This window comes from Bombina bombina, chromosome 5 (genome assembly GCF_027579735.1).
Source record: "Bombina bombina isolate aBomBom1 chromosome 5, aBomBom1.pri, whole genome shotgun sequence".
NCBI classification, from domain to species: domain Eukaryota; kingdom Metazoa; phylum Chordata; class Amphibia; order Anura; family Bombinatoridae; genus Bombina; species Bombina bombina.
The window spans coordinates 588,505,810-588,530,534 of NC_069503.1; the positions used below are offsets into that span (position 1 = coordinate 588,505,810).

Consider the following 24,725-nt stretch of genomic DNA (forward strand, 5'->3'; position numbering starts at 1 on the left):
AGTCCTCCGCTGAGAACCCCGCCGGGGGATCTATTTCCAGTGCAGCACAAAAATTACTAATGTTATCTTGCGTTTTGCATATTAATTTCCTGTTACCATGCAGGACATAGAGGTGGAATGGGAATCCCCATCTATAAAGGATCTTCTTCTGACAAAGGAGAGTGGTCAAACAAGACAAATCCCTTCTCCTCTGTAAAGTCCTCTGCGACAGATCTTGGTAGAATTGGAGGACTACCCCCCCGAAACTTAATGGGCTGGTTTTTTCGGGAGAGGTTCAAGAGCTCCTCTTTCTCACGGAACTCCCTGAACTTCATAATGATGTCTCTGGGGGGCGCCGTATCTGGGGGCTTTGGTCGGAGGGTCCTGTGGGCTCTGACCAATGGTATATCCGTGGTAGGTGAGGTATTCCTGAGATGGGCGAACAGAGTGGGGAGATAGAGTGGGAAGTCTTTAGGTAGTACCGCTTCTGGCACACCACGGATCCTTAAATTCTTCCGACGACTACGATTTTCCAGATCTTCGATCTTATCATAAAGGTCAGCAATAATCTCTGTATGGTGGTTCGTGGTATCCTGGGTCTCATTAATTTCTACCTGTAGTTGGTCTGTAAATTCTTCTAGTGCCTCCACCCTGCCGCCCACCGAGTGAAGGTCTTGCCTTATTTCGGCAATTTCCTCACGAATGCAAGAACGAATGATATCTGCGATATCCTGTTTAGACGCCAGTGTAGATAGAATTGTGTTGGGTACAGAAGTACTTTCCTCTGTGTCATTTGTTGATTTCTGTGGGGTGAGCAACTTTTTCTGTGGTGAAACGCCAATTTCTTTAGGCGCCATAGTTTTTGAGGCTGAGGGGGAGAAAAAACTATCTACCAAGTTGTCTTTTGGACCCGACAACTTAGATATCTTGTTAAGTTTTGCTGCACGTTTGGAATTCATGGCGAACAGCAGTTCTGTAGATAACGATATGATAAACCTCTCCTCTCTGAGCTACCTCTGTTGCACCAATAGAGCAAGTGACAGTCCCTTTAAGTGTGACCCTGTTCCAGAAAGTCTCACCAGAAGATGAGCTTCTTATATTGCCACAGAGGTTATATTTCAAAGATGAGTTCTTTCCTCTCCTGTTGTTGCAAAGTGATCCCTTACACCTGAACTCTCCCACCTCTCTCCACCTCACAGCTTCTTTTCTCTCCCTTTTTTTCTTTCCTTTACCCTCCTTTATTGTAGGAGCCTGTATTCATCTATTTTCTACTTTTTCCTCCTCCCTTCTTTGCTATGAGGGTTGCTTTATTATGTGATTGAGGGTTCCTCAGTATTACCGGGAGGCTGCGACAGAGGGCATGTGTATTTAACCCTAATAGCAGTGTTAGGATGTTATGTGAATCACAGGGTTCTGTGCTGTGTCTTAACGTGTCAGGGGAGCCGACACCAACCTCACCAGCAGTCTCAACACTGCGCCCTGGTACGTTGTCAAAGAGAGAATAAAGCTCTAAGTCAAACAAGTTGCGGCAGGGAGAGGAATCTAATGCCGGTCTCAGTGCCAGCTGAGGTTGTATCGCTATAGGGGAGAATTATGTGCGGTAACCGCAGAGTGCTCACAGTTCTGGGTAAGTAATGGCCGCTTCCAGTCCCTGAGGACCCCTGTTGAGGCGCGCGCCTAATAAAAAGCTCTGGCGCGTATAATAGATCTAGCCCCCTCCGCGAGTCACAATCATCAGCCGTGAGTGTTGTTTACTGTGAGTGGGTCTTGGGAAGGTCTTAGTACTCACCCGGCTGGTCTGGCTTATCTGATGTAAACAGCGGTATACCGCGTAAGGGGTTTCAGAGAAACAGCGTGTCTGAGAAGGCCATGCAGGACCGGTCAGCCTGTTGTTTGCCTCCGTGCAGTATCAAAAGATAGCAGAGGGTTAACTCTGCAGTGACATAATGATTTAGAGTGGTTCTTATCAGCTTCAAGTGAAATAAAATTGCGGCGGTCAGGCAGGATTTATAGATTTAGTGGTGCAGATTGACGGAGCTGTGGAGTTATGCAGCCATCTTAGCTGCTGCCAAGCTCCGCCCCCTCCTATAACAGTTATTTTAACCCTGTTTTCAAATAGAAGATGAGCCTTTTTGTATTAGTATTACATAAACATTGACTTTTTTATCCACTTATTTCCAATAAAACATAGAAGAGTATACATTTACTTATCCTTTCCTACTTTCTTTATACTAGCCTTTAAAGGGACACTTTGAGATAGTAACATAAAATGATAAATCATATATATAAAAAAAACCTTGCAATATACTTTCATTATTTATTTTGTCCCCTTTTCCAGTAATTCCATTCTGAAATTGTGAGCTATTCAGTTCCTGTTAGAAATGGAAGTGTAGAACACTGTTAAATCCAGCACAACCATTGGCTGCACACTCTAGTGACCTATTTATAGCTGTCCCTAATTGGCCACAGCAGAGAAGGTAACCTAAGTTACAACATGGCAGCTCTCATTTTTTTATAGACACTAAGAGGCCCATTTATCAAGCTCCGAATGGAGCTTGAGGGCCTGTGTTTCTGGCAAGCCTGCAGGCTCGGCTCGCCAGAAACAGCAGTTATGAAGCAGCGGTCTAAAGACCACTGCTCCATATCCCTGTCCGCCTGCTCTGAGCAGGCGGACAGAGATCACCACAATTCAACCCGATTAAGTATGATTGGGCTGATTGACACCCCCCTGCTGGCGGCCAATTGGCCGCGAATCTGCAGGGGGCGGCGTTGCACCAGCAGATCACAAGAGCTGCTGGTGCAATGCTGAATACGGAGAGTGTATTGCTCTCCGCATTCAGCGAGGTCTGGCGGACCTGATCCGCACTGTTGGATCAGGTCCGAGAGACCTTTAATAAATAGGCCTCTAAAACTTTACACTTATTTTGTCAATATTTAAAAAACTAATGAAACTTTAAAAAGAGCTTATCGTAGAATTTGGATTGTAATATCTTGTCTACCTTACGCGTATGTACATGTACTTGCCTGTACCTGTGTTTCTTTAATAAAAAAAAAATAAAAAATACACATACACATATTTAGATGTATGTATGTATATATATATATATATATATATGTATATATATATATATATATATATATATATATATATATATATACACACACACACATACATACATTTAAGAACTTCCCAGTCAAACTCCTTGCCATTTACTATATCCCTTTTTAAAACATTTTTTTAAATATTATACTTATATTTTTATTATTAAAATGTTTATACTGTATATGAGTGTAATACTTTATTTTAATATGTTTTACATGTGTTTTGGAAAACGTTTATTTTAATCCTAATACTTTCCTTTAGGTATTAGGTTGTGCTAATTCATCTAGCGCTATTTTGGCTTGTGCTCTATATTTAGAGCGGTCGCGATATGCATTGAAAATATTAGGGCACAATAAAACAGTCGGGTACTATAAACCTTCTCTGGTAAATCTGTTTTTCCATGGACTTGTAATATCAATTTACTAGCTAATTTTAGCGTTGTTCACGTTATTGATGTTACAGACTGAGCTATCATTAGCGATCTACTTGGAATCTGGGCCAGTGAGTTTACTGGTTTTCTTAAGCTTATACGCAATGATTTAACTTCCCTGTTGGTCATGTTAATTACTATTGGTTTACACTTTATATTTTGTGTAGCTCCTATCCCAAATCCTGCCATATATATTTTCCCAACTGAACAGTGACTGTATGCTAATTACAAAGTAGTAATTTGACCGCCTTGACTGCCAGTTGTGCACAAAATGCAGTGATTTTTACCCTGGTAGATAGAGCAAATATTTTTTTCACCCGCTGTGGCAGTAGCATATATAACAGTTATTTTAACCCTGTTTTTAAATAGAAGATGAGCCTTTTTTGTATTAGTATTACATAAACATTGACTTTTTTTTATCAACTTATTTCCATTTCCAATAAAACATAGAAGAGTATACATTTACTTGTCCTTTCCTACTTTCTTTATGCTAGCCTTTAAAGGGACACTTTGAGATAGTAAAATAAAATGATAAATCGTATATATATATATATATATATATATATATATATATATATATATATATATATATATATATATATATATATATATAAACAAAACTTGCGGGGGGCGGAACTAGCCAGCAGCAGGAGCAGACGTGTTGGTCTTTGGCTCTCTGTGTAAACTGACCAAAAAACTATATCAAGACCAAGATTTTGCCTAAATATTCAATAAAAAGGTAGCCCTGGGACTTCAGACTTGTTGCTATTGCATATTGAGCTGATAACACGCAGGGGCAACTTTAAAGAGTGAAATAGTGGAAGGAAGTGGATGCGTCGCTTGGATTGACTGGCGCCATCTTGCCTGACTACATGGCAAATGAAGCACACATACAGATATGATCAGCCATCATTACCAACCAAATGATAAATACCTAAACTAAACCGAAGAATTTCCACTAGCGGGAGAGTCTCAATTCAGGGATCACATGACACAAACTGGAGCCCGGTAAATAGCCCTCGCTCAACCTACATCATGATTATCCAGGTTACCAGCGGCGCTGAATCGGACACGTTGACTACAGCAGAGAGGTGGGGCCGTACTGTCCAGGAACAGCTATCTACTTGTTTTGAAGATTTCAGAAGCGATCTTGAGGCAATTTTGGTTTCCTTATGCCGGAACCCCATATTACCGGCTGCCTCTCGCTGCGAGTCAAAAGGGAGAATGGATCTTGATCTTGATGCTAAAGAGGTAGCATCTGTTGTGCCCTCACTCGCACTAGCAGAACTGGCTCCCATAACCACTCTGAAATGGCGGCGAGTACCCTTTATGAAGGACCCACTTTTGCAGCGGCTGGTGAGCCCAGAGGATCGCAAGGTCCTTGTGTATAGTAGAGTCCTCCGGTATAGTGCAGCCTATACTCCCAGGGGACAGTTTATGGTCGGCTGAACATGAGGAAGGGGAGCTCGACAGAGTTAGAGGTAAACCTAGACAAGACCCATCGCAGTCCCATAAAAATTTGACAATCTACAAAAATGAGGTCGCAAAAGATTGGCAGCCTTTTCTTGTGTCGCAGAGTCTAGACACTGATAGCAGCAATCTGGTGAGAGCAGTGACATTTGATACACTCAAGCGAGAGTTTCTGGTGACAGCTATTTGGTTTATACAAAAGGTTGGGGTGGGATAAACCCTAAACCTGTCGACAGTGTCTTCAAGATACATACTCAGCAATCTACTCTGTGACTAACCCCGATAAAAGTAATATTCTTTTACACGTTACTGTTTTGTTTACTGTTTGCTAGGCTACTTGTTTAGGGAACATTACTTGCAGCACTCTATGGTGTGAGCTGCCATAGGATGGATTCTTGCTGGCTATATGAACATACCCCCCTGTTTCTTAAGCTGGCTGGACTGTGACTCCTTTCAGCGTTAACTTAGAGTTCATCACGGCAGTGGAAATTAAGCCCCTAACAAGTGGAGTAGACTTGATTTCTGAAGCCCAGCGAGGATACTAGCTAAGTTGACTCTTTATCTGCTGAGACTCACACCGTTATTATTGGCTCATTGCCTAACCGATATATGTACTTAAACATTCGAGTTTGCCACATCCTATGGCTCTGGAGAACCGTAGTGGGTTAAAGAGCTCCAGAATGTAGTTTGTCGGACACTAGTTTTGGGTTGTGTCAGGTGAACTTTATTATTCCAGCAGGAAGACATGTTAGAATGACTGCTAAAAGTGTGTAAGGTACACTGCTAGTTGCAGACAGTTCCCCCCTACTTATATGTTATGTGTATTATTGATTTACTACATATGATGTTCTTCTCCTCTAATTTTATGTTTTTCGCCAAAACTGGCTATATGTGATACTGACTTCAGTTCTAGATGTGCAAACTTAGGCCAGGTCTATAGTTCAGCTGTAAGGGCTCATAATTTACTTTAAATATCTTAAACTTGTTGTCTACCTGTATACAACTGTGATATTTAAAAAAAAAAAAAAAAAAAAAAAAAGAGAATGTTCATATTTAACAGTAACAGGCAGGATCCTTATTATAATTAAGTGAATATCCTCCTACATCTTTCAGTAAGCCCAGATTATTGGCACTATGGTAATAATGCATCTACTGTGTACCTATATTGTAACAATAAGTTTTTTAATTAAGTATAATTTGGTACTGCTAGACTTCCACATTTTGTGCAATGGCCAATCCTCTTCATATACTATAGCATTGCCTGACATGGGGGCTGGTGTGCTGTCTACGGCCGGGCGGCATATCTTAACCCTTGTGCTTATTGAAGTTAAAGTTAACTTTAGAATGTTTATATTTCAACATACTATATAAAAATGTGATGCTTTCTTTGAGATGTATTTAAGTACAAATTTCTTGAAGCTTACTGTATGTGTATATAGCCCTTAATTGTTTATGCCTGAACACCCATCAGTTCAGTTAATTAGGTTAGTTGTACATTTTCTTTCTTCACAGCCCTATTTAAATAGTCTTGAACTAATTGCTGGTTGGCCCGGATTCCCCCCCTGGGGGTCTACCCCCAGTATTTGTTTAGTAACTAAACTCAGGAACGCAGATTCCCTCGACTTACCCTGCCATTTAACAAATGGCTATCATAATATAGCAGCTAGTAATACTCCTATCTATATATTATATATTGTTAGTCTTACTCTTTTACTCTTTTATTATACAGTTTCTAAGCGGCTAGAGTTCTGAGTGAGGTCTCTTTAGTTTGAGGAGTGTGCTTTGTATACGGGCTACAATTATGGCCCTATAGGTTCTATGCTTGACAATTTACATACATATGGATGAATATAGACCCAAGGGCTTTACAGTAGCCCTATATGTTAATTTAGAAAATTTGAGGTCACTTTCTTAGGCTTTAATAACCACATAGGCAGAATTTTAATGCCAGCATTTTCTTTGACTTTGAAATGTACGTTTTTTTTTTTTTTTTAATGCTTTATAATATGGAGATAATTTGTGGTTTATGTATAGTACTGCATATCCCTGTTAATGGCCCTTACGGGTTGAGGGCCTATGTAAATTTTTATCTTGTACTGACTTATATATTACCTCAATAAAAAAATTTAAAACAAAAAACTTGCAATATACTTTCATTATTTATTTTGTCCCCTTTTCCAGTAATTCCATTCTGAAATTGTGAGCTATTCAGTTCCTGTTAGAAATGGAAGTGTAGAACACTGTTAAATCCAGCACAACCATTGGCTGCACACTCTAGTGACCTATTTATAGCTGTCCCTAATTGGCCACAGCAGAGAAGGTAACCTAAGTTACAACATGGCAGCTCTCATTGTTTTATAGACACTAAAACTTTACACTTATTTTGTCAATATTTAAACAACTAATGAAACTTTAAAAAATGCATCTACATGTTAGTCATGGACTCATCTTTCATTTGAATGCATCATTCTATCTAGCATTTATTTAGTGTTTAATGTCCCTTTAAACATGCAAACCACTAAAGCTCAATAGTTTAAAAAGAATGGTAACAGAAAGAACAGAGTTTTTAGAATAAAGTGAAGCCTGTTTACATGTTCAAATCATCATCCACGAGACTCTCACAAAGAATGGGTCAGCTCAGACTAGATGTTAACCCAACTATATCTTCATAAGAGAGGACAGAAAAATAAGAAAAGTTTCAAACTAACTTTCAAAATAATGTCTTCTATGCTTCTGAATTCATTTCAATTTAATGTGTCAATCTTCTTATCAAAGCTATATCATGGATGAGAGAAGTATGAAACTCTGAAATGTAATAAATTCACTAACGTGAAGCTATAATCTACCATGAAAAATCTCATAGGACATTGTTTCAAGGTTATATTGAGAGAGTGGACCTGGGTATGTAATCTGATAATTCTTATTCGTGCAAAGAATTGTGAATTAACTAAAAATGTATATATCATTATTGTCCATATTGATGTGCACTTGCTGCAGCTGCCAGGGTGCAAGTAAAAGAATGGTACATAAAGCAAAGTGATAGTGGACTCACTGGATTTTCGATAAATATTAAATGTAACGTTTGTTGATACCATTTAAAAAAAACTTTAACCCAAAATGTTTTGGGCCTAACTAGCACCTTCCTCAAATGGATTAAACAATGGCCGCACTTTAAGCAAAAAGTTATACACATAAAAGTTTGACTTATATACCATACATACTCAAAAAACACAATTAGTGTACGCCACACCGGAGATGCCATGGTGTACCGCCATAAAGCCCTGCCCATCAAACTGAGTATGCCCATACTCCTGACGTCACCCTGTGTACATTCACCAGTGCTAATATTAATAAAACGTACCACGTGAAGTCGTATCAGCAGTATATACCAGCTGGATCAATGTTTATAAACAGTATGCAGAGTTGGGGTAGAAATCAATTCACAATACTGCAAATTTATAAAAGATTTGTAGGCAAAGAGATATGTATGCTAATGCATCGGAAGGTGTAAATATTGATAATAAAGGCAACAAACTAAAGCATAACAATATATAATAAAAATTGATTAAAGGGACACTGAACCCAAATTTTTTCTTTTGTGATTCAGATAGAGCATGCAATTTTAAGCAACGTTCTAATTTACTCCTATTATCAAATTTTCTTCATTCTCTTGTTATCTTTATTTAAAATGCAAGAATGTAAGTTTAGATCCCGGCCCATTTTTGATGAACACACTGTGTTGTTCTTGCTGATTGGTAGATAAATTCACCTACCAATAAACAAGTGCTTTCCATGGTCCTGAACCAAAAAAATAGCTTAGATGCCTTCTTTTTCAAATAAAGAAATCAAGAGAACGAAGAAAAATTGATAAAAGGAGTAAATTAGAAAGTTGCTTAAAGGGACAGTCTACACCAGAATTTTTATTGTTTTAAAAGATAGATAATCCCTTTATTACCCATTTCCCAGTTTTGCATAACTAACACATTTATAATAATATACTTTTAACCTCTGTGATTATCTTGTATCTAAGTCTCTGCAAACTGCCCCTTTTTTCAGTTCTTTTGACAGACTTGCAGTCTAGCCAATCAGTGCCTGCTCCCAGATAACTTCTCGTGCAGGAGCACAGTGTTATCTATATGAAATACGTGAACTAACACCCTCTAGTGGTGAAAAACTGTTAAAATTCAATCTGAAAGAGGTGGGCTTCAAGGTCTAAGAAATTAGCATATGAATCTCCTAGGTTAAGCTTTCAACTAAGAATACCAAGAGAACAAAGCAAAATTGGTGATAAAAGTAAATTGGAAAATTGTTTAAAATTATATGCTCTATCTGAATCATGAAAGTTTATTTTGGCCTAGACTGTCCCTTTAAATTTGCATGTTCTATCTGAATCATGAAAGAAAAAAATTGGGTTCAGTGTACCTTTAAAACTGTATACAAAGACTAAGGAACTACCAAGAGTTAACTAAAGCTAGTTACCAGAATAATCCGGGATCCACATGAAAAACACTATAAAAAGTGGATGAAATGAGATACATACAAATGCATTGTATCAGTATACATAGTGGAAAGTTCAATATCAGCAGCCCACTATATGTAAGACCTATCTGTGAGATAAGCATAACGTTATATACCCCCACAAGCATGGTACCTCCCACTCATATCCCCTAGCATTTTTATGCAGGATATCACAAGACATGGTATATTATTAGGTTTTTGATAATTATGCTTTGGTAATTATTAACATTTGTTTGACAATTTATATAACATTGTTGTTAATGTCAGTCCCCTAGAATTATTTATAGAATTATGTGTAGGATAATAGAAGTGGGTAGTTTTCTATGCCCCCTTTTCCCTCTCACTATGAGTATGGTTGGTCTCTTAATCAGGGTAACTAAAGATACAAGTAATTTTCTAACCCCACCCACTGAAATTATTGGTGCTTGGGTGCCAACACATTTTAGTGTGATGTTTGGTGCGTTGGTTTGGTAGAGGTGGCTGTTGACTATCAAATGTTTTCTGGTTGCTTTGTATCAGGGGAAAGAGTATATCAAGACGCACACTGGCAAACCCACTGTTGATTACGTCACGGCAACGTTTGTTCTTCTGATTGGACAATAGGCAATGTGGATTGGGTATTTAGAAACTTTTGTGATAAAGGTATAATTTATGATGAGACAGAATAGCGGTTACCCTTGGCTTTGTTTAATTGTGTGTTTATGTCTGGGCTCAACTACATCCCCTATAGATTGTTGGATGTTTATATTTAACCATGTGAAATATGGAATGTATATATGTACTTCATTTTCCTGTGTTTTAGAAATATTGATTTGGATTTATCAGTCTTAATTTCTATATAGTTTAGTATGATGATGTTAGCAGATATATGGGTCATGATGGTGGTTATATATTATGAATGTATTGTAAATTTCACATACGCCACATTAGTCGCCTAGACAACTCCTAAGGTGGGTTTTTCCATATGGGTGGGGTTTGCTCTTAAAATACCACATTTGTTTGTTTGAACTTTTGTCTGAGGAAGAGGAGAATAGTGAATAAACACACACACACTATAACTGTATATTAGATATTGATGGTATGCAAAGAAACTTACCAGAAGTACCATAGCCTCTGAATAGAGAGTGCCCGTATACAACACCTGGAACCACAGCAGTCTTCATATGCATGGCATCTATAAATGAAAAGAAGGAAGCTATAAAGTCAACTCATCCACAAAAAAATGTTATTAGACATACCTTTCCATAATGCATGATTAATTCATGGATTACATTTTTTGCTAATATATGTTCTTACTTTTGAGGCATTTATTATGCAATAAATACAATAACATTTCTCTGTAGACAAATATTAGGTGTACAGCTATGTCAAAAACAGAGTAGAGTGAAAGAAAGACAGAGAGATAGACAGAGAAGAGAGAGAGAGTAATGATAATGAGGGGAAAAGGAGGGAGGAAAAGAGAGAGGGGAAAAGAGAGAGAGGGAACTTAAATAGAGAGAAAGTGAGTGAGAGAGAAGGAAAATACGAGTGTAAAAAAAAAGAAGAAAGAGACAGACATACATGAGAAAGAAGAGAGAGTGCGAAATGGGAAAATGGCCATAGGAAAAAAAAAGACAAATAAAAGAGGGGAACAGAGAAATGAGAGAAAAGGAAAAGAGAGACACAAGAGAGAAATGGAGAGAAAAAAGAGAGTGAGACAAAAAAGAGAGAAAGAGAAAATAGAGAGAGAAAGAAATGTTATCATGAGTGTCTGCAGGAATTGTTTCCAGGGGAAAATAAATAAAAAGGTTCCATACTAATATCATTTAGATGTACAAACACACCATTTATTTACAGTTTCTAAATATAAAGTTCCATAACTTATTTCCATTGACCACACGGTATATAGAGGCCCATTGTATATATAAATATATATATTATAATGAAACTTATCACCATTTTGCACAAATTATGTGGCATGTAGAAGACCATGATATCCTTCATTTGAAAGAGGAGTCTTCATGTGCAAAAAGACAAATCTTTCCTATAATATGGTTGGACAGCTGTTCTAGAATATTAGCCACTGCTGCTGGTCACTTGCCATAGTGAGGCAGTCATTTGTTGCCTGACAGAAGAGGGCAACTGACACCCAGAATACATGTGGTGGAGGCAATAAAACAAATACCACATTACAGAATAAATATCTCATACATTGTAACTAAAATGGTACTTTATTTATTCTTCATATGGAACAAATATATTACATACCATATATGTCACCATTTATAATTAAAGGGACAGTCAAGTCCAAAAAAAACTTTCATGATTTAAATAGGGCATGCAATTTTAAACAACTTCCCAATTTACTTTTATCACCAAGTTTGCTTTGTTCTCTTGGTATTCTTAGTTGAAAGCTAAACCTAGGAGGTTCATATGCTAATTTCTTAGACCTGAATGCATTTTGACCACTAGAGGGTATTAGTTCATGTGTTTCATATAGATAACATTGAGCTCATGCACGTGAAGTGACCCAGGAGGGAGCACTGAGTGGCTAAAATGCAAGTCTGTCAAAAGAAATGAAATAAGGGGGCAGTTTGCAGAGGCATAGATACAAGGTAATTACAGAGGTAAAACATATATTTATATAACTGTGTTGGTTATGCAAAAGTGGGGAATGGGTAATAAAGGGATTATCTTTCTTTTTAAACAACAACAATTCTGGTGTTGACTGTCCCTTTAACTATTTTTCCCCAGAATCTGAGCAACAATTAGAATAAACTATAGTATATTTGTTAGTTTGACTTGCTTTGGCTGTTTTAACTCATTTAGGATAAAAATAAAAATAGTGTCTTTCCATATCAATAAAAATGTGCTGAGTTCTCAATGTTATATGTGAAAGAATGAAGAAGTTTCACACCATGGTGTCAAATCGTGATTTTCTTTTTTTTTTATTGGTAATCAAATAAACACATTTAAATAGAACACAAATTCTTCACCCAGCTCACTGATCAGACTAAATGCAGTGTTTACAAAATCTTTGTTTTAAAGGGACACTGTACCCAAAAATTTTCTTTCGTGATTCAGATTGAGCATGAAATTTTAAGCAACTTTCTATTTTACTCCTATTACCAAATTTTATTCATTCTCTTGGTATCTTTATTTGAAATTCAAGAATCTAAGTTTAGATGCCGGCCCATTTTTGGTGACCAACCTGGGTTGTCCTTGCTGATTGTTGGATAAATTCATCCACCAATAAAAAAAGTGCTCTCCAGAGTACTGAAACCACACAAAAAAACGATGCCTTTTTTTTTCAAATAATGATACCAAGAGAACGAAGAAAAATTGATAATAGGAGTAAATTAGAAAGTTGCTTAAAATTGCATGCTCTTTCTGAATTACAAAAGAAATTTTTTTGGTTCAGTGTCCCTTTAAGTTCTAATTAATAGGACATGGGAGTCAAAATTAAACATTAATTATAATTTTTTTACATTTCATTGGTAAACATTACCAATTTAATTATTTAATAAATAATTTTACTTGGCTGAAACTTGGCCCGTTCCAAGAGGCCATACTGAAGTAGGCTCAGGAGTATAAACATGTTCTGAGCTACGTATAGTGTTCAAGCATGAGCTGGCAAAAGGGAAAGGATACTGCAGTCTACTTTCCTGCAGCAGTGTGGGGGTCACAAGGATCCATATCAGAAGGGGGAACTCTCAGGAGGACTCTGGGCTTTGTGAAAAGGACAATGTGGTTAAACCAAAAACCTTGTTAAGCCACGTGGAGCTGGAAGGAGCTATGAGTAAGAGTGGTCAGACTGAGGCCATGGTTAGACAGACATTGGCAAACTGGGACTTCACTTTTATAAGATCCTGGGGAACCTGCAGGATCAATAGCAGGCATCGTTCCCAAAGTGTGACAATCCAGCTAAAGTGGGATGGTTGAGAATTCTGAAACTGCCATCACCAGCCATAAATGTAAACTTGTGGCAGGCACCCTCTTCATCATTAACAACTTGGGGTTGAGGCAGTATCCTTATTACAATTACCCTAACCATAAGTCAGATGAAACTTCTTCTACGTGTGTGGGAATGTAATTTAGAATAAATGATTATGGCTTAACAGTCCTAACAGCTTTAGTTTCTGAGCTATGAGGCATAATTATTACTTATACTAATTACCATGGTTAGCTATTTTCTTCCCAAAAAGTTGGCATTCCTAACAAGTGGCTAGCAGCTAGAATTCAGTGGCTAAGAAACCATACCCAATTTTTAACCTCATACACATCTTTTCGCAATCAATTTCCATTGTGCAGGTATTACAAGTCTTGAAAAATCGCGATTGCGCGGGCACATTTGCCTTTTACGCAACAATTATTTTGGTGCTCGAAGAGCTGTAGTTAACAGTTTTGTGTAACATAAAAGTTACAGGAAAAACTTCAAAAATACATTACAAAGTACACTTACACTCATATTAACACCGTCTAATAAAAAATATTTTAAAAAATATAGCACACAAAAATTATAAGGGCTAAAAGATAGGAGACCTCGGGTGTTAGGAAAAAAAAGCCTATGCAGGGATTTTACATTGACATACATACGCATACATAAATAAACATGGATTTATATGTATAGAATATATGTTTAAATAGGGAGATAAGGAACAGATTTTGCAATACAATCTTATGCACATTAAACAATATCTCTGAGGGATTTTCAAAGAGATATTCACATATAGATCTTGAGATATCTAGACATATATATTCATATACATGTCACAAGAAATAGATATATCTGTCCAAAATTCATCACATATATAGAGAAATATTTATTTATAAATAGATAGAACATATTCCGTTGCGAAAAAATTTGCATTTTGAAATATTTGCATTTTTCATGTTATCACTCTTGCATTCCTCACCTCCTGTTTCTCAACCTCCTACTCTTCTAGATTGCAAGTTATCATGGGAATAGGGCCCTCCCTCCTGTATGTGTTTGTCAAATTTTGTCTTGTCTCTTACAAGTTTTATATCATCGTTTTATTTAAATGAATTATACCCATGGACAGCGCTGTGGAATATGTTGGCGCTTCATAAATAAAGTATAATAAGAATAATAATACATCAATATTTCTTCAGCTCACAATGGTAAGAGCTCTTTGAACAGTTATTCTTCAGCTACTGTGAGCTACATTTTGAAAAACCAAACAGCCAATCGGCTTCACTAGTGCTGATGTCACACTTTGCTTTGATCTCATGGGATTTCACTGAAATCTTATGCGATTTCATGGTAATCTTCCTTAATTTAAGGAGGGAAATAACATGACAGATGCACGCTCCCTTGCAAATCCTGGGACTGGCATCCTAATTGGCTGCTTAAAGTCCCTTTACAATGGGATGTGGCTACCAATGAAAATATCTTCCTTTTTTACATAGAAATGTTCAGGTGATATTTTCCAGTCAGTTTTTTACAGCTATGCTGCAACACTTTCAAGTGATTTTTGCATATGAGTATTATGTCCCTTTAAGCTTATAACAATATCAGGGCTTGTTTTTCTTTCAGAGCTTCAACATTTAAATATCATATCCCTTTAATATATAACATGCTATCCCAATTTGTGTGATTGTTCCTGTCAGTCAATGAACATTACAGTATCAGGGAACCAGTGGTATGCAAACATACACTTTCTGTTAATTTCACACTAAATATAAATAGCCTTTACTTATCCTTCAAACAACAAATATTTTAAAACATTTAACTGATGATTTTTATATACATGACTAATAAATATGCCCCTTTAAAGACTTTTGTATGTCTTGTATATATGCATATAGCCATGCAGTGCTAAGGTTAGAAAGTACAATTATAATGTAGCAAATTACAAGTAGTAACTTAAAGGGATATGAAACTCAAAAATGTATTTTGTGATTCAGATAGATCATCCAATTTTAAACAACATTCCAATTTACTTCGATTATCTAGTTTGCATCATTCTCTTAGTATTCTTTGTTGTAGAGGCAGCAATGCACTTCTGGGAGTAAGCTGAATGCATTAGGTGTGCCAATAACATAAGGCATTTATATGCAGCCACCAATTATCAGTTCTTGTGCCTACCTAGGTATCCTTTTCTGCCAAGAGAACAAAATAAATTAGATTCAAATTTGAGTTTCATATCTCTTTAAAGGGACAATAAAGTCAAAATAAAATTTTCAGGGTTTTGATAGAACTATTATCTGATTTGCTTCATTCTCTTGGTATCCTTAGTCAATAAGCAGCAATGCACTACTGGGAGCTAGCTGCTGATTGGTAACTGCACACATATGTCTCTTCTCATTGGCTCTCCCGATATGTAACTAGCTCCCAGTATTGCATTGCTGCTTCTTCACAAAAGATACCAAAATAATTAAGAAAATTTGATAATTGAAGTATATTGTTGTTTAAAATTGCATGTTCTGTCTGAATCACAACATTTTGGTTTCAAGGGACATGAAACCCCCAAAAAATAGTTCATGATTTAGATAGAGCAAACAATTTTAAACAACTTACTTTCCAGTTTACTTCTATTACCAGATTTGCTTCATTCTCTTGGTATCATTTGTTAAAGGAGCAGCAATGCACTACTGGTTTCAAACTGAACACAAGGGTGAGCCAATGACAATCGATATATATAAGCAGCCACCAATCAGCAGCTAGAAGGTAGGTTCTTTGCTGCTCCTGAGCTTACCTAGATAAACCTTTCAGCAAAGGATAACAAGAGAAGGAAGCAAATTAAATAATAGAAGTAAAATAGAAAGTTGTTTAAAATTCTGTTACTTTACTGCCCCTTTTAGGCCTAAGCTTAAATATATCTTTGAATATAAGAAAAATGGACCATATTTTTAATGTATCAGTAACATTTTAATGTTAACATTTTGGGGCCAAATTATCAAGCTCTGAATGGAGCTTGATGCCCCTGTTTTTTTCAGGCTCGCCAGAAACAGCAGTTATGAAGCAGCGGCATACGATTAAATCTGCAGGGGGCAGCATTGCACAAGCAGTTCACAATGCTGCCCGGCATTTATCGTTGTGCGGCGGGCATGATACTTTACATCATATCATGTCCGCTTGCACTTTAATAAATTGGCCCTATAGTGTCAATTATAAAATGACAGTATATGTTCTTGTTACAACAATAAGCACAACATTTTGTAATTTACCAGACCTCCCCTATTTAAGAGGGACTGTCCCAGCTTCTGATCTCTATCCGGCTGTCCCTCTTAGACAGTCATATGCCCCTATCTGTAGAATTTCCCTTAGCCACAACTATGGATCATGCAGACACACCCACAAACTGCCCAGACACACCCACAAACTGCCCAGACACACCCACAGTCCCACCCACTAACCCCCCATGTTCCCAACCCTCCCAACACAGCTCCACCCACAAAACTGTGACTGCCTCAACCTCCTGAGTCCCTGCTACACAGCCACAAATGTTGGGAGGTATTGATTTACTGAGCACACTCTTGATTATGAGTAGACAGTTCAAGTTCAAGAAAAATCAGCAACCAAAGGCAAATGTTTATTTACTTTGGAATACAATCCACCAATATTTGTTTAAAAAAGTCAAGTATAAATCATCTTAAAGAAGACATTTTATTTCTGTCTTATTTATTGGAAAGGCTTATATTTCCCAGACATCATAAACAAATTGTTCCATATAACCAATTTCAGCTTTGTGACTCTGAGATAAGAACATCGCTCCAGGGGACAACGCAGAAGAGAGCATTTAAATTAATTAATGCAGAACATTTGATTCCTGGGCAGCTGGTTAAATTGTGTTTGTGCAAAGCAGCTTTGCATGTTAAGTACAGATCATTATATATATATATATATATATATATATATATATATATATATATATATATATATATATATATATATATATATATATATATAATATTTATTTATTTTTATTATTATTTTTTTTAGTATACATATAAATTCAATAAATATTTTCAGAGAGAGAATATTTTTCTGACATATCCTTACTGAAATTCCATTAAAAAAATATTCTTTTCTAAGTCAAATGCATTTTGTTTAAATACTTTTCATGGCTAAGATATATTTTTAAGCTTGTTTTGTCTCAAACAAAGGTTACCCTGTTACTCAACAAAAACAAATATATATATTTATATATTATACATTAAGTAGAGAATAAGGAGGAACATCCAGTGTTGAATTTTATTGGCAAATCGTGTTGATGTCACTGTGCATGTACACAATGATGTCACATATGCATGATGTATGATCTCTTGTTTAGGAGGACAAGCAATCCCTTGTTTTATAGAGTGGAAACTGTTCTTTTAAATACGATCAACTACCAGGACCCAATCGCCGATACCGGTAACTGTTTGTTTCTCTTTTAAATACGTCATATGCCCTCCTAAGATGCAGATGATCTCGGTAAAATGATAATCATGTGCCTCATTAAGCACCAGGCAGTTTTGAGGAGGCTGCAAACTAAATGTATCTTCTGAAACCCTTATATATCACTGGTGGGATTGCAGTAAAATAATGAAATAAAAAAATATAATTAACACTCCTTAACCCTTTGAGTGCTAAGCACTTTCCCACCTGGGTGCTAAGCTGGATTTGAGTTTTTTTTTATTTTTTTAAATATATATTTTTTTAAAGGGACATAATACTCATATGCTAAATCACTTGAAACTGATGCAGTATAACTGTAAAAAGCTGACAGGAAAATATCACCTGAGCATCTCTATGTAAAAAAGGAAGATATTTTACCTCACAACTGCCTCAGCTCAGCAGAGTAAGTTCTGTGTAAAAAGTTATACTCAGCTGCAGCCCAAAAATGAAGAAATGAACAGCAGATCGGCATAAGCAGTGCTGAGGTCATGAACTCTTTTACTGTGATCTCATGAGATTTGACTTAACTCTCATGAGATTTCATTGTAAACTTCCTTACACTGAATAGGGAAATAACATGAGAGTGCACGAGGCTCAACCCTTCGGCTGTCCCGGGACAGACAAACTGATATGCTGCTTAGAAGTCCTTTACAATGGGATGTGGCTACTGAGAAACTTTTGAGGTAAAATATCTTTCTTTTTTACATAGAGATGTTCAGGTGATATTTTCTAGTCAGCTTTTTACAGCTATGCTGCATCACTTTCAAGTGTTTAAACATTTGGTTATTATGGCCCTTTAACTTTTTGAAAAAAAATAATCAGATCTCCAAGACTTGTACCGTTGGGAAAGGTTAGGTGATTACCTCTCCAACGGTGGGTCTTGGGGGTCTGTAGTTGCTTGGATGCCTGAGATACAGGCTTCTAAGCAGCATGCCCCATTTCCCTATACTGTCTATTGTATTTTTTTAACTAAAGTTGCACGGTGACGTCAGCACGTCATTGCGCGTGACGTCACGAAACGTGAAGCCCCGGCAATGCCTGTCACTATGCAGGCCAGGTCGCCGGGGTAGGAGTGGGTGGGAGCCCCCAGATCTTCCTCAAGGTGGGAGAGTGCTAGTGACCGCTCTGAGCAGTCGTTAGCACCTGAGACAATTTGTGACGGCTCAGAGTCGTCGTTAACACTCAAGGAGTTAAACTGATATCAGAGCTGTATACCTCTCTGGGTTTTATACCCGATGTCACAAAGGAGTTAACTTTGTGTAGCTTGCACTCAAAACAGTTATTTGTTTTCAAGAAGAATTGTGTTTGTATTTTCTTTGAAGTGCCAGAACCCTCTAAATAGCCACCAAATGTTAGTGTGTATGCATTGAGTCATAAAATCACTGAAGCTCTTAGTCACAGAGATACACAGGATAAAGTTTATGGCTTAAGCTGTCAATAGAATGCATGATGCAAAACAGGCCCTTCATTACAAAAACTGACCAGGTCACTGACAGGACATTGGTATATTATGTACATATGTGGGTTAAAAGTGTTATAACCTTAACGGCAGGTAAATATGACAACCTATGGCATATTTGATATCAAACTGGTTCTCCCAATAAAACTAAGAGGTTCTAAATATGTAAATATAGAAATTTCTTACCTAGCAGGAATGATAATGGATTGTATAAATTCAGGCAAGAAATTTAGTCTATTGAAGGTTGTAAAGACAGTGGGGTTTCTTAGCCCGCCCAGGAGGGTGTGGTTAAGCAACATGATCTCTGAGAAGTAGGTTTAAGAATCTTATTTGTTAACAATAAGATTGTCATTCTTACAAGGGGAGCTGCTGTACAGAAGTAAGGAGCCATCATTTTCTTGCCATTCCCCTGGCGCAGATCTTGAAGCTAGTAAAGTATTCAATTCTGTTTTTCTCCTTTTTATTTTAAAACACTGTTTGCGTTATTATTAATGCATTGTGCATAATATTTTTGGCGTAATAAATAATTCCTTTATTAAGTTTGGCCTTTGTCTAATAATTGAACCACTTTACTGAAAGAGACTGGAATATTAGAACTGTATAATTTTAGGTTATTTTCTGCTAAATTGTATTTTTAGAGTTAATGTGTAAAGTCTGGGGTTTTCCTTAAGATTTTCCCTTTAATACATTTTAAGTGGTGGCAGCATTTGAGCTATAGGTGACAGAAAAGGGGGCTGAAAACCCTTTCTGTGCCAAATAAGTGACTGGTGCAGGGTTGGATAACCTTGGTTCGTCACACCCGAGTTTTAACTGGGGGTTATATGTATACCAAGAGTGAAGTACATTTTTTATTTACTATCAATTTTAAATTCTGCAGGCCCAAATGTAATAAATAAACATTTAAAGTCTTGTTATAAGCAAGGGGTTAACATAACCTAAACCTAAAACACATCATTTCATATACCAAGTATTTCATTACAACATTTTAAATGTCTTAACATTTTACATGTGACATTTCAAATTGTGACATTTAGGATACTCAACATTCAGTACCATTACTTTTAGTATATAATTAGTTGCTTACAGAAAACTAAACATAGTTTCTTTGTTTTTCCCCCACCAGATATTCAGGCTTGTTTTAGTATACATGATTATCATACATAAATGTCAGGTAAGTAACAAGTAAATGGCAGTACAGGCATGGCATTAGTAAGTATGTGAAGGCACATTTTTTGTACTTGAGACTCTACTGGATGGCAGAAGAAAGGATATCCAACAAGCTCATATAGGTGTAGTTATACATGAGCAATAGTAGAATTAGAGCATTTTCTTCTTGCACTTTATGTCCCTTTAAAAAAAAAAATATTCTTACCTGATTAATTCCTTTCTTTCTTGGTGGTGAGAGTCCATGAATACTTATTTTTGGGAATTCATCATCTGGCCACCAGTAGGAGGCAAAAACACCCTAAACCAGAGCTTTGGGCATCCCTCCTACTTTCCTTACCCTCCCAGTATTATGTATAGCCAAGGAAAGGAGGAAGTAGTAAGAAGGATAGTAGGGTAAAGAAGTGTAAACCAGAACTTCCGCAAATTAGGGAAAATGTGCAGGTTTGTGAACTCTCAGCACCAAGAAAGAAAGGAATTTATCAAGCAGGAATTATGTTGTTTTTTTTTAAGGTGGCGAGAGTCCACAATTTCTTACTGTTGGGAGCTAATACCCAAGCTGTAAAAATAGGTTGAAAAAATAAAGAACTTCAGACACCTATTTACCAGGAACCACAGCCTGAAGGACCTTCCTTCCAAAAGCTGCCTCTGTCAAGGCAAATACATCAAATTGATAAAATTTTGTTAAAGGATGAACAAGATGCTGACCTGCAAATTTGTTCTACTGAAGCCTTGTTCTGAAAAGACAAAGATGTAGAAACAGAACAAGTTGAATGAGCTGTAATTTGTGAAGGTGGTGATTGTCCTACCTCCAAGTAACCCTGTAATCAAACTTTTTAACCATGAAGCTAAAGACACAGAAGTGTCCTTTTGAGCCTAACATTTGCCTGAAAAAAAGGACAAAGAAGCTATAAGACGGAAATCCTTAGTAGTGCCCTAACCACATCCAAATTATGCAGTAATCTCTCATTTGATGATTTTCGGATTGGGACATAAGGAAGGCACCACAATCCCCTGAGAAACCATCTTAGGTTAAAAAAATAGACAAAGTTCTTATGAATAAGCATATTTGCAAATAAAGTATATGTGAATTAATATTTAGATATTACACCTTCAAATAATATAAGAGTAGTGGCATTGGTTTTAAACCAATACATTCCAGTTTGTACGACAGCCTGATGAAAAAAAATATATGGTGGATCAGAAGACAGAGCTGGCAATTCAGATACTCTCCTAGCTGAGGAAATAGCTAACAAAAACATAACTTTCCAAGATAACAACTGAATATCTCATTTATGCATAGGTTTAAAGGGCGGATATTGCAAAATTCGGAGAACAAGATTCAAATTCTATGGAGGAGAAATAGGTTTGATAACAGGTCTAATTCTAACTATGTACTATGTAAATTCTATGGAGGAGAAATTGGTTTGATAACAGGTCTAATTCTAACTAAAGCCTGAATGAACACCTGAATATCTGTAAGACGAGCAAGCTACCTATGATATAAACCAAAAGAGCTGAAATATGACCTTTTAGAGTGCTGGACGATAAGCCCTTGTCTAAGCCATCCTAAAGGAATTGTAAGATTAAACGAATTCTAACAGAATGCTATTAATAACCCCAAATTGAACACCAAGCTAGATACACTGTCCATACCTTGTGGTAAAATTTCCTAGTGAAAGGCTTAAAAGCCTGAATCTACGGCTCTGTTACAGAATCGGAAAAACCTCTTTGAGAATGAACTAAGCGCTCAATCTCAAGCAGTCAAACTTAGATACTGAAGATTTTGATAAAAGAACGGACCTTGAGAAAGTAGATTTGGCAATTAAGGAAGATGCCACGGAGGAACACTGGACATCTGGACTAGATCTGCACAATACTTTCTCCAAGGCCAAGCAGGAGCTATAAATATCACAGAAATGTGTTCCTGCTTGATCCAAGCAATTACCCTCGGCAGAAGTACAATTGGTAGAAAAAGTTAAACTACCTGATAGAACCAAGGGACTACTAGTGTGTCTATCAATTCCGCTTGAGGATCTTTAAACCTCATCCCATATCTGGGGAGTTTGTGGTTCAGAAGACATGCATTTAAGTCTATCTCTGGAAGACCCTAGGATGCACACATTGGTCAAAAATCTTCTGATTAAGTTGCTAGCACAATGTTTTTATATATTTGTTAGTTTCAAGTAACTACTTAGTTTCTATCCTGATAAGTTCTTAACACACGATAAGGCCTTTTCAGGAACTTTTCTAGTGAAAACTTGTTTGCGGTTGAGAGCTTTTATTGCACGGATTCATTTTGCAATGTGATCACTTGAAAAACTGCTGGAAAGTAAAAAGGCATTTTGGAAGGAAATAGCCATCAAATTATGATTAATCCTTGTGGCTTCTGAATGGGTATAAAAGTAATTTTGAACCGTATTTCTAATTCATTTTTGCAATATCTTTATTTTACCCCCAGCACTCAGAACATGATTGAGTGGTGGTTACACAGCCTTCAGGAGTTTGCTCAGTGACAAAAAAACGACACAAAGCCGTTATTATTAAACCTGATTGCAAAATAATTATAAAGCAATAGTTGTATTGCGCTTTAATGCATTTCAAATTCACTTCTATGTCCCTCTGTTAACTTTGCAGCCAACTCACAGTTGTATCTTCGTTATTTAAATTGTTTTTAAAATCTGCTGGCTGGTACTCAGGGCTTGAAATCTGCATGCAGAGTAGCTCGGGGGCAGGGCTGAGTAACCTGAGAGGAGTCGGGAGAGGCCATGGGTGCAACTGATACTATAGGGCCGATTTATAAAATTTTGGGGGCGGACATGATTTGCTACAGCATACGCTGACAGCATTTATTATTGCACAAGCATTTCTGGTGCAATGCTGCCCCCTGCACATTCGTGTCCAATCGGCTGCTAGCAGGGGGTGTCAATCATCCCGATCGTATCTTAAGACCACTGCTTCTTAAATCCTGTTTCCGGCGAGCCGTAAGGCTTGAGCGGAATAAGCAGCATCCGCTCCTTGATAAATTGTCCCCTTTAAGTGGTAGAAATGAGGTGGTGTGTAACTACTGTAATTAAACGTACCATGGTTTTTGGGTGGGTATAAGGTGTGAAATTAGGACTATCCTCCAAAATCAGTAAACGTTAGAAGCCCTGCTTTATGCATGATAATTAACCCTATGACAGTATATACTCTTACAGTGCAGTCTTGCAAAAAACGTTATTGATAACGTTTGTAATAAAACGTTTAATTACTTTTCTGCTCATATAAAAGAACAATTGATTACAACACACCAAAAGCCTGAGTACCAATATGCTGCTTGCAGAAAAAAAGAACGACTGTGCTACATAAATCTTATTTCCAAAACAAGTTATTTTTAACTTTGTGAAATCATGCTCAATTTTGTTTTGTTTTGATTTTTATATTTAGAATAACAGCAGTGAAGAAAAGAAAGGGCACAGATATAAACTGAATTACGTTGCTAGAAGATACTAAAACAAATATGCCAATTTTATTACATAAACCAAGCCACTGCGTATGGTTTTCCAGACAATGGGAACTGTATTTTTCAACTTTTTGGGGGGTAAATCTAAAATATTTTGTATGATATAAAAGAGACATTCAGGATTGTGTGACACAGCATTCTAAATTCACTAAGAGCGATCTCCACCTTTATGGGTGTCATATGGTTGCCACCTTTAGATCAGGCCAAACCCGAACACTCTTGCGCCGTGCACAGCACAGCAAAAGAAATTTGGCAAAGTACACACTGTATAATAGCACATAAACACAAACTCGCACATAGATATTCACACACTCTCTATCTAACACACACACTCTCTCACACACACACACACACACATACAGACACTCTCTGGCACACTAACACACTCACACATAGGAGTAGATTTATCATATGTCGGACGGACTTGATCCTCTGTAGCATATGCTGTCAGCATTTAACATTGCACAAGTATTTCTAGTAAAATGCTTGTGCAATGCCGCCCCATGCACTTTCGCGGCCAATCGGCTGCTAGCAGGGGGTGTCAATCATCCCAATCGTATCCGATCGGGATGATTGCTGTCCGCAACCTCAGAGGTCTTACGACCGCTCTTCTTTACTTTTGTTTCCGGCGAGCCTGAAGGCTTGCGCGAATACAGCTGCATCCTCAGCATAATAAATATACCCCATACTCTATAACTGTAGCCACCAATCAGC

At 37.1% G+C, this 24,725-nt stretch overlaps 1 protein-coding gene across 1 annotated transcript in view; it reads right to left on the bottom strand.

Moving 5' to 3' along the window:
* The window catches only part of VOPP1 (VOPP1 WW domain binding protein), a 306,972-nt gene that overhangs the window by 47,674 nt on the left and 234,573 nt on the right, over positions 1–24,725 (bottom strand). Inside the window, exon 3 of the mRNA XM_053714550.1 lies at positions 10,597–10,674. Coding sequence (XP_053570525.1) covers positions 10,597–10,674 — 78 coding nt within the window. The remainder of the gene's footprint in view (positions 1–10,596; positions 10,675–24,725) is intronic.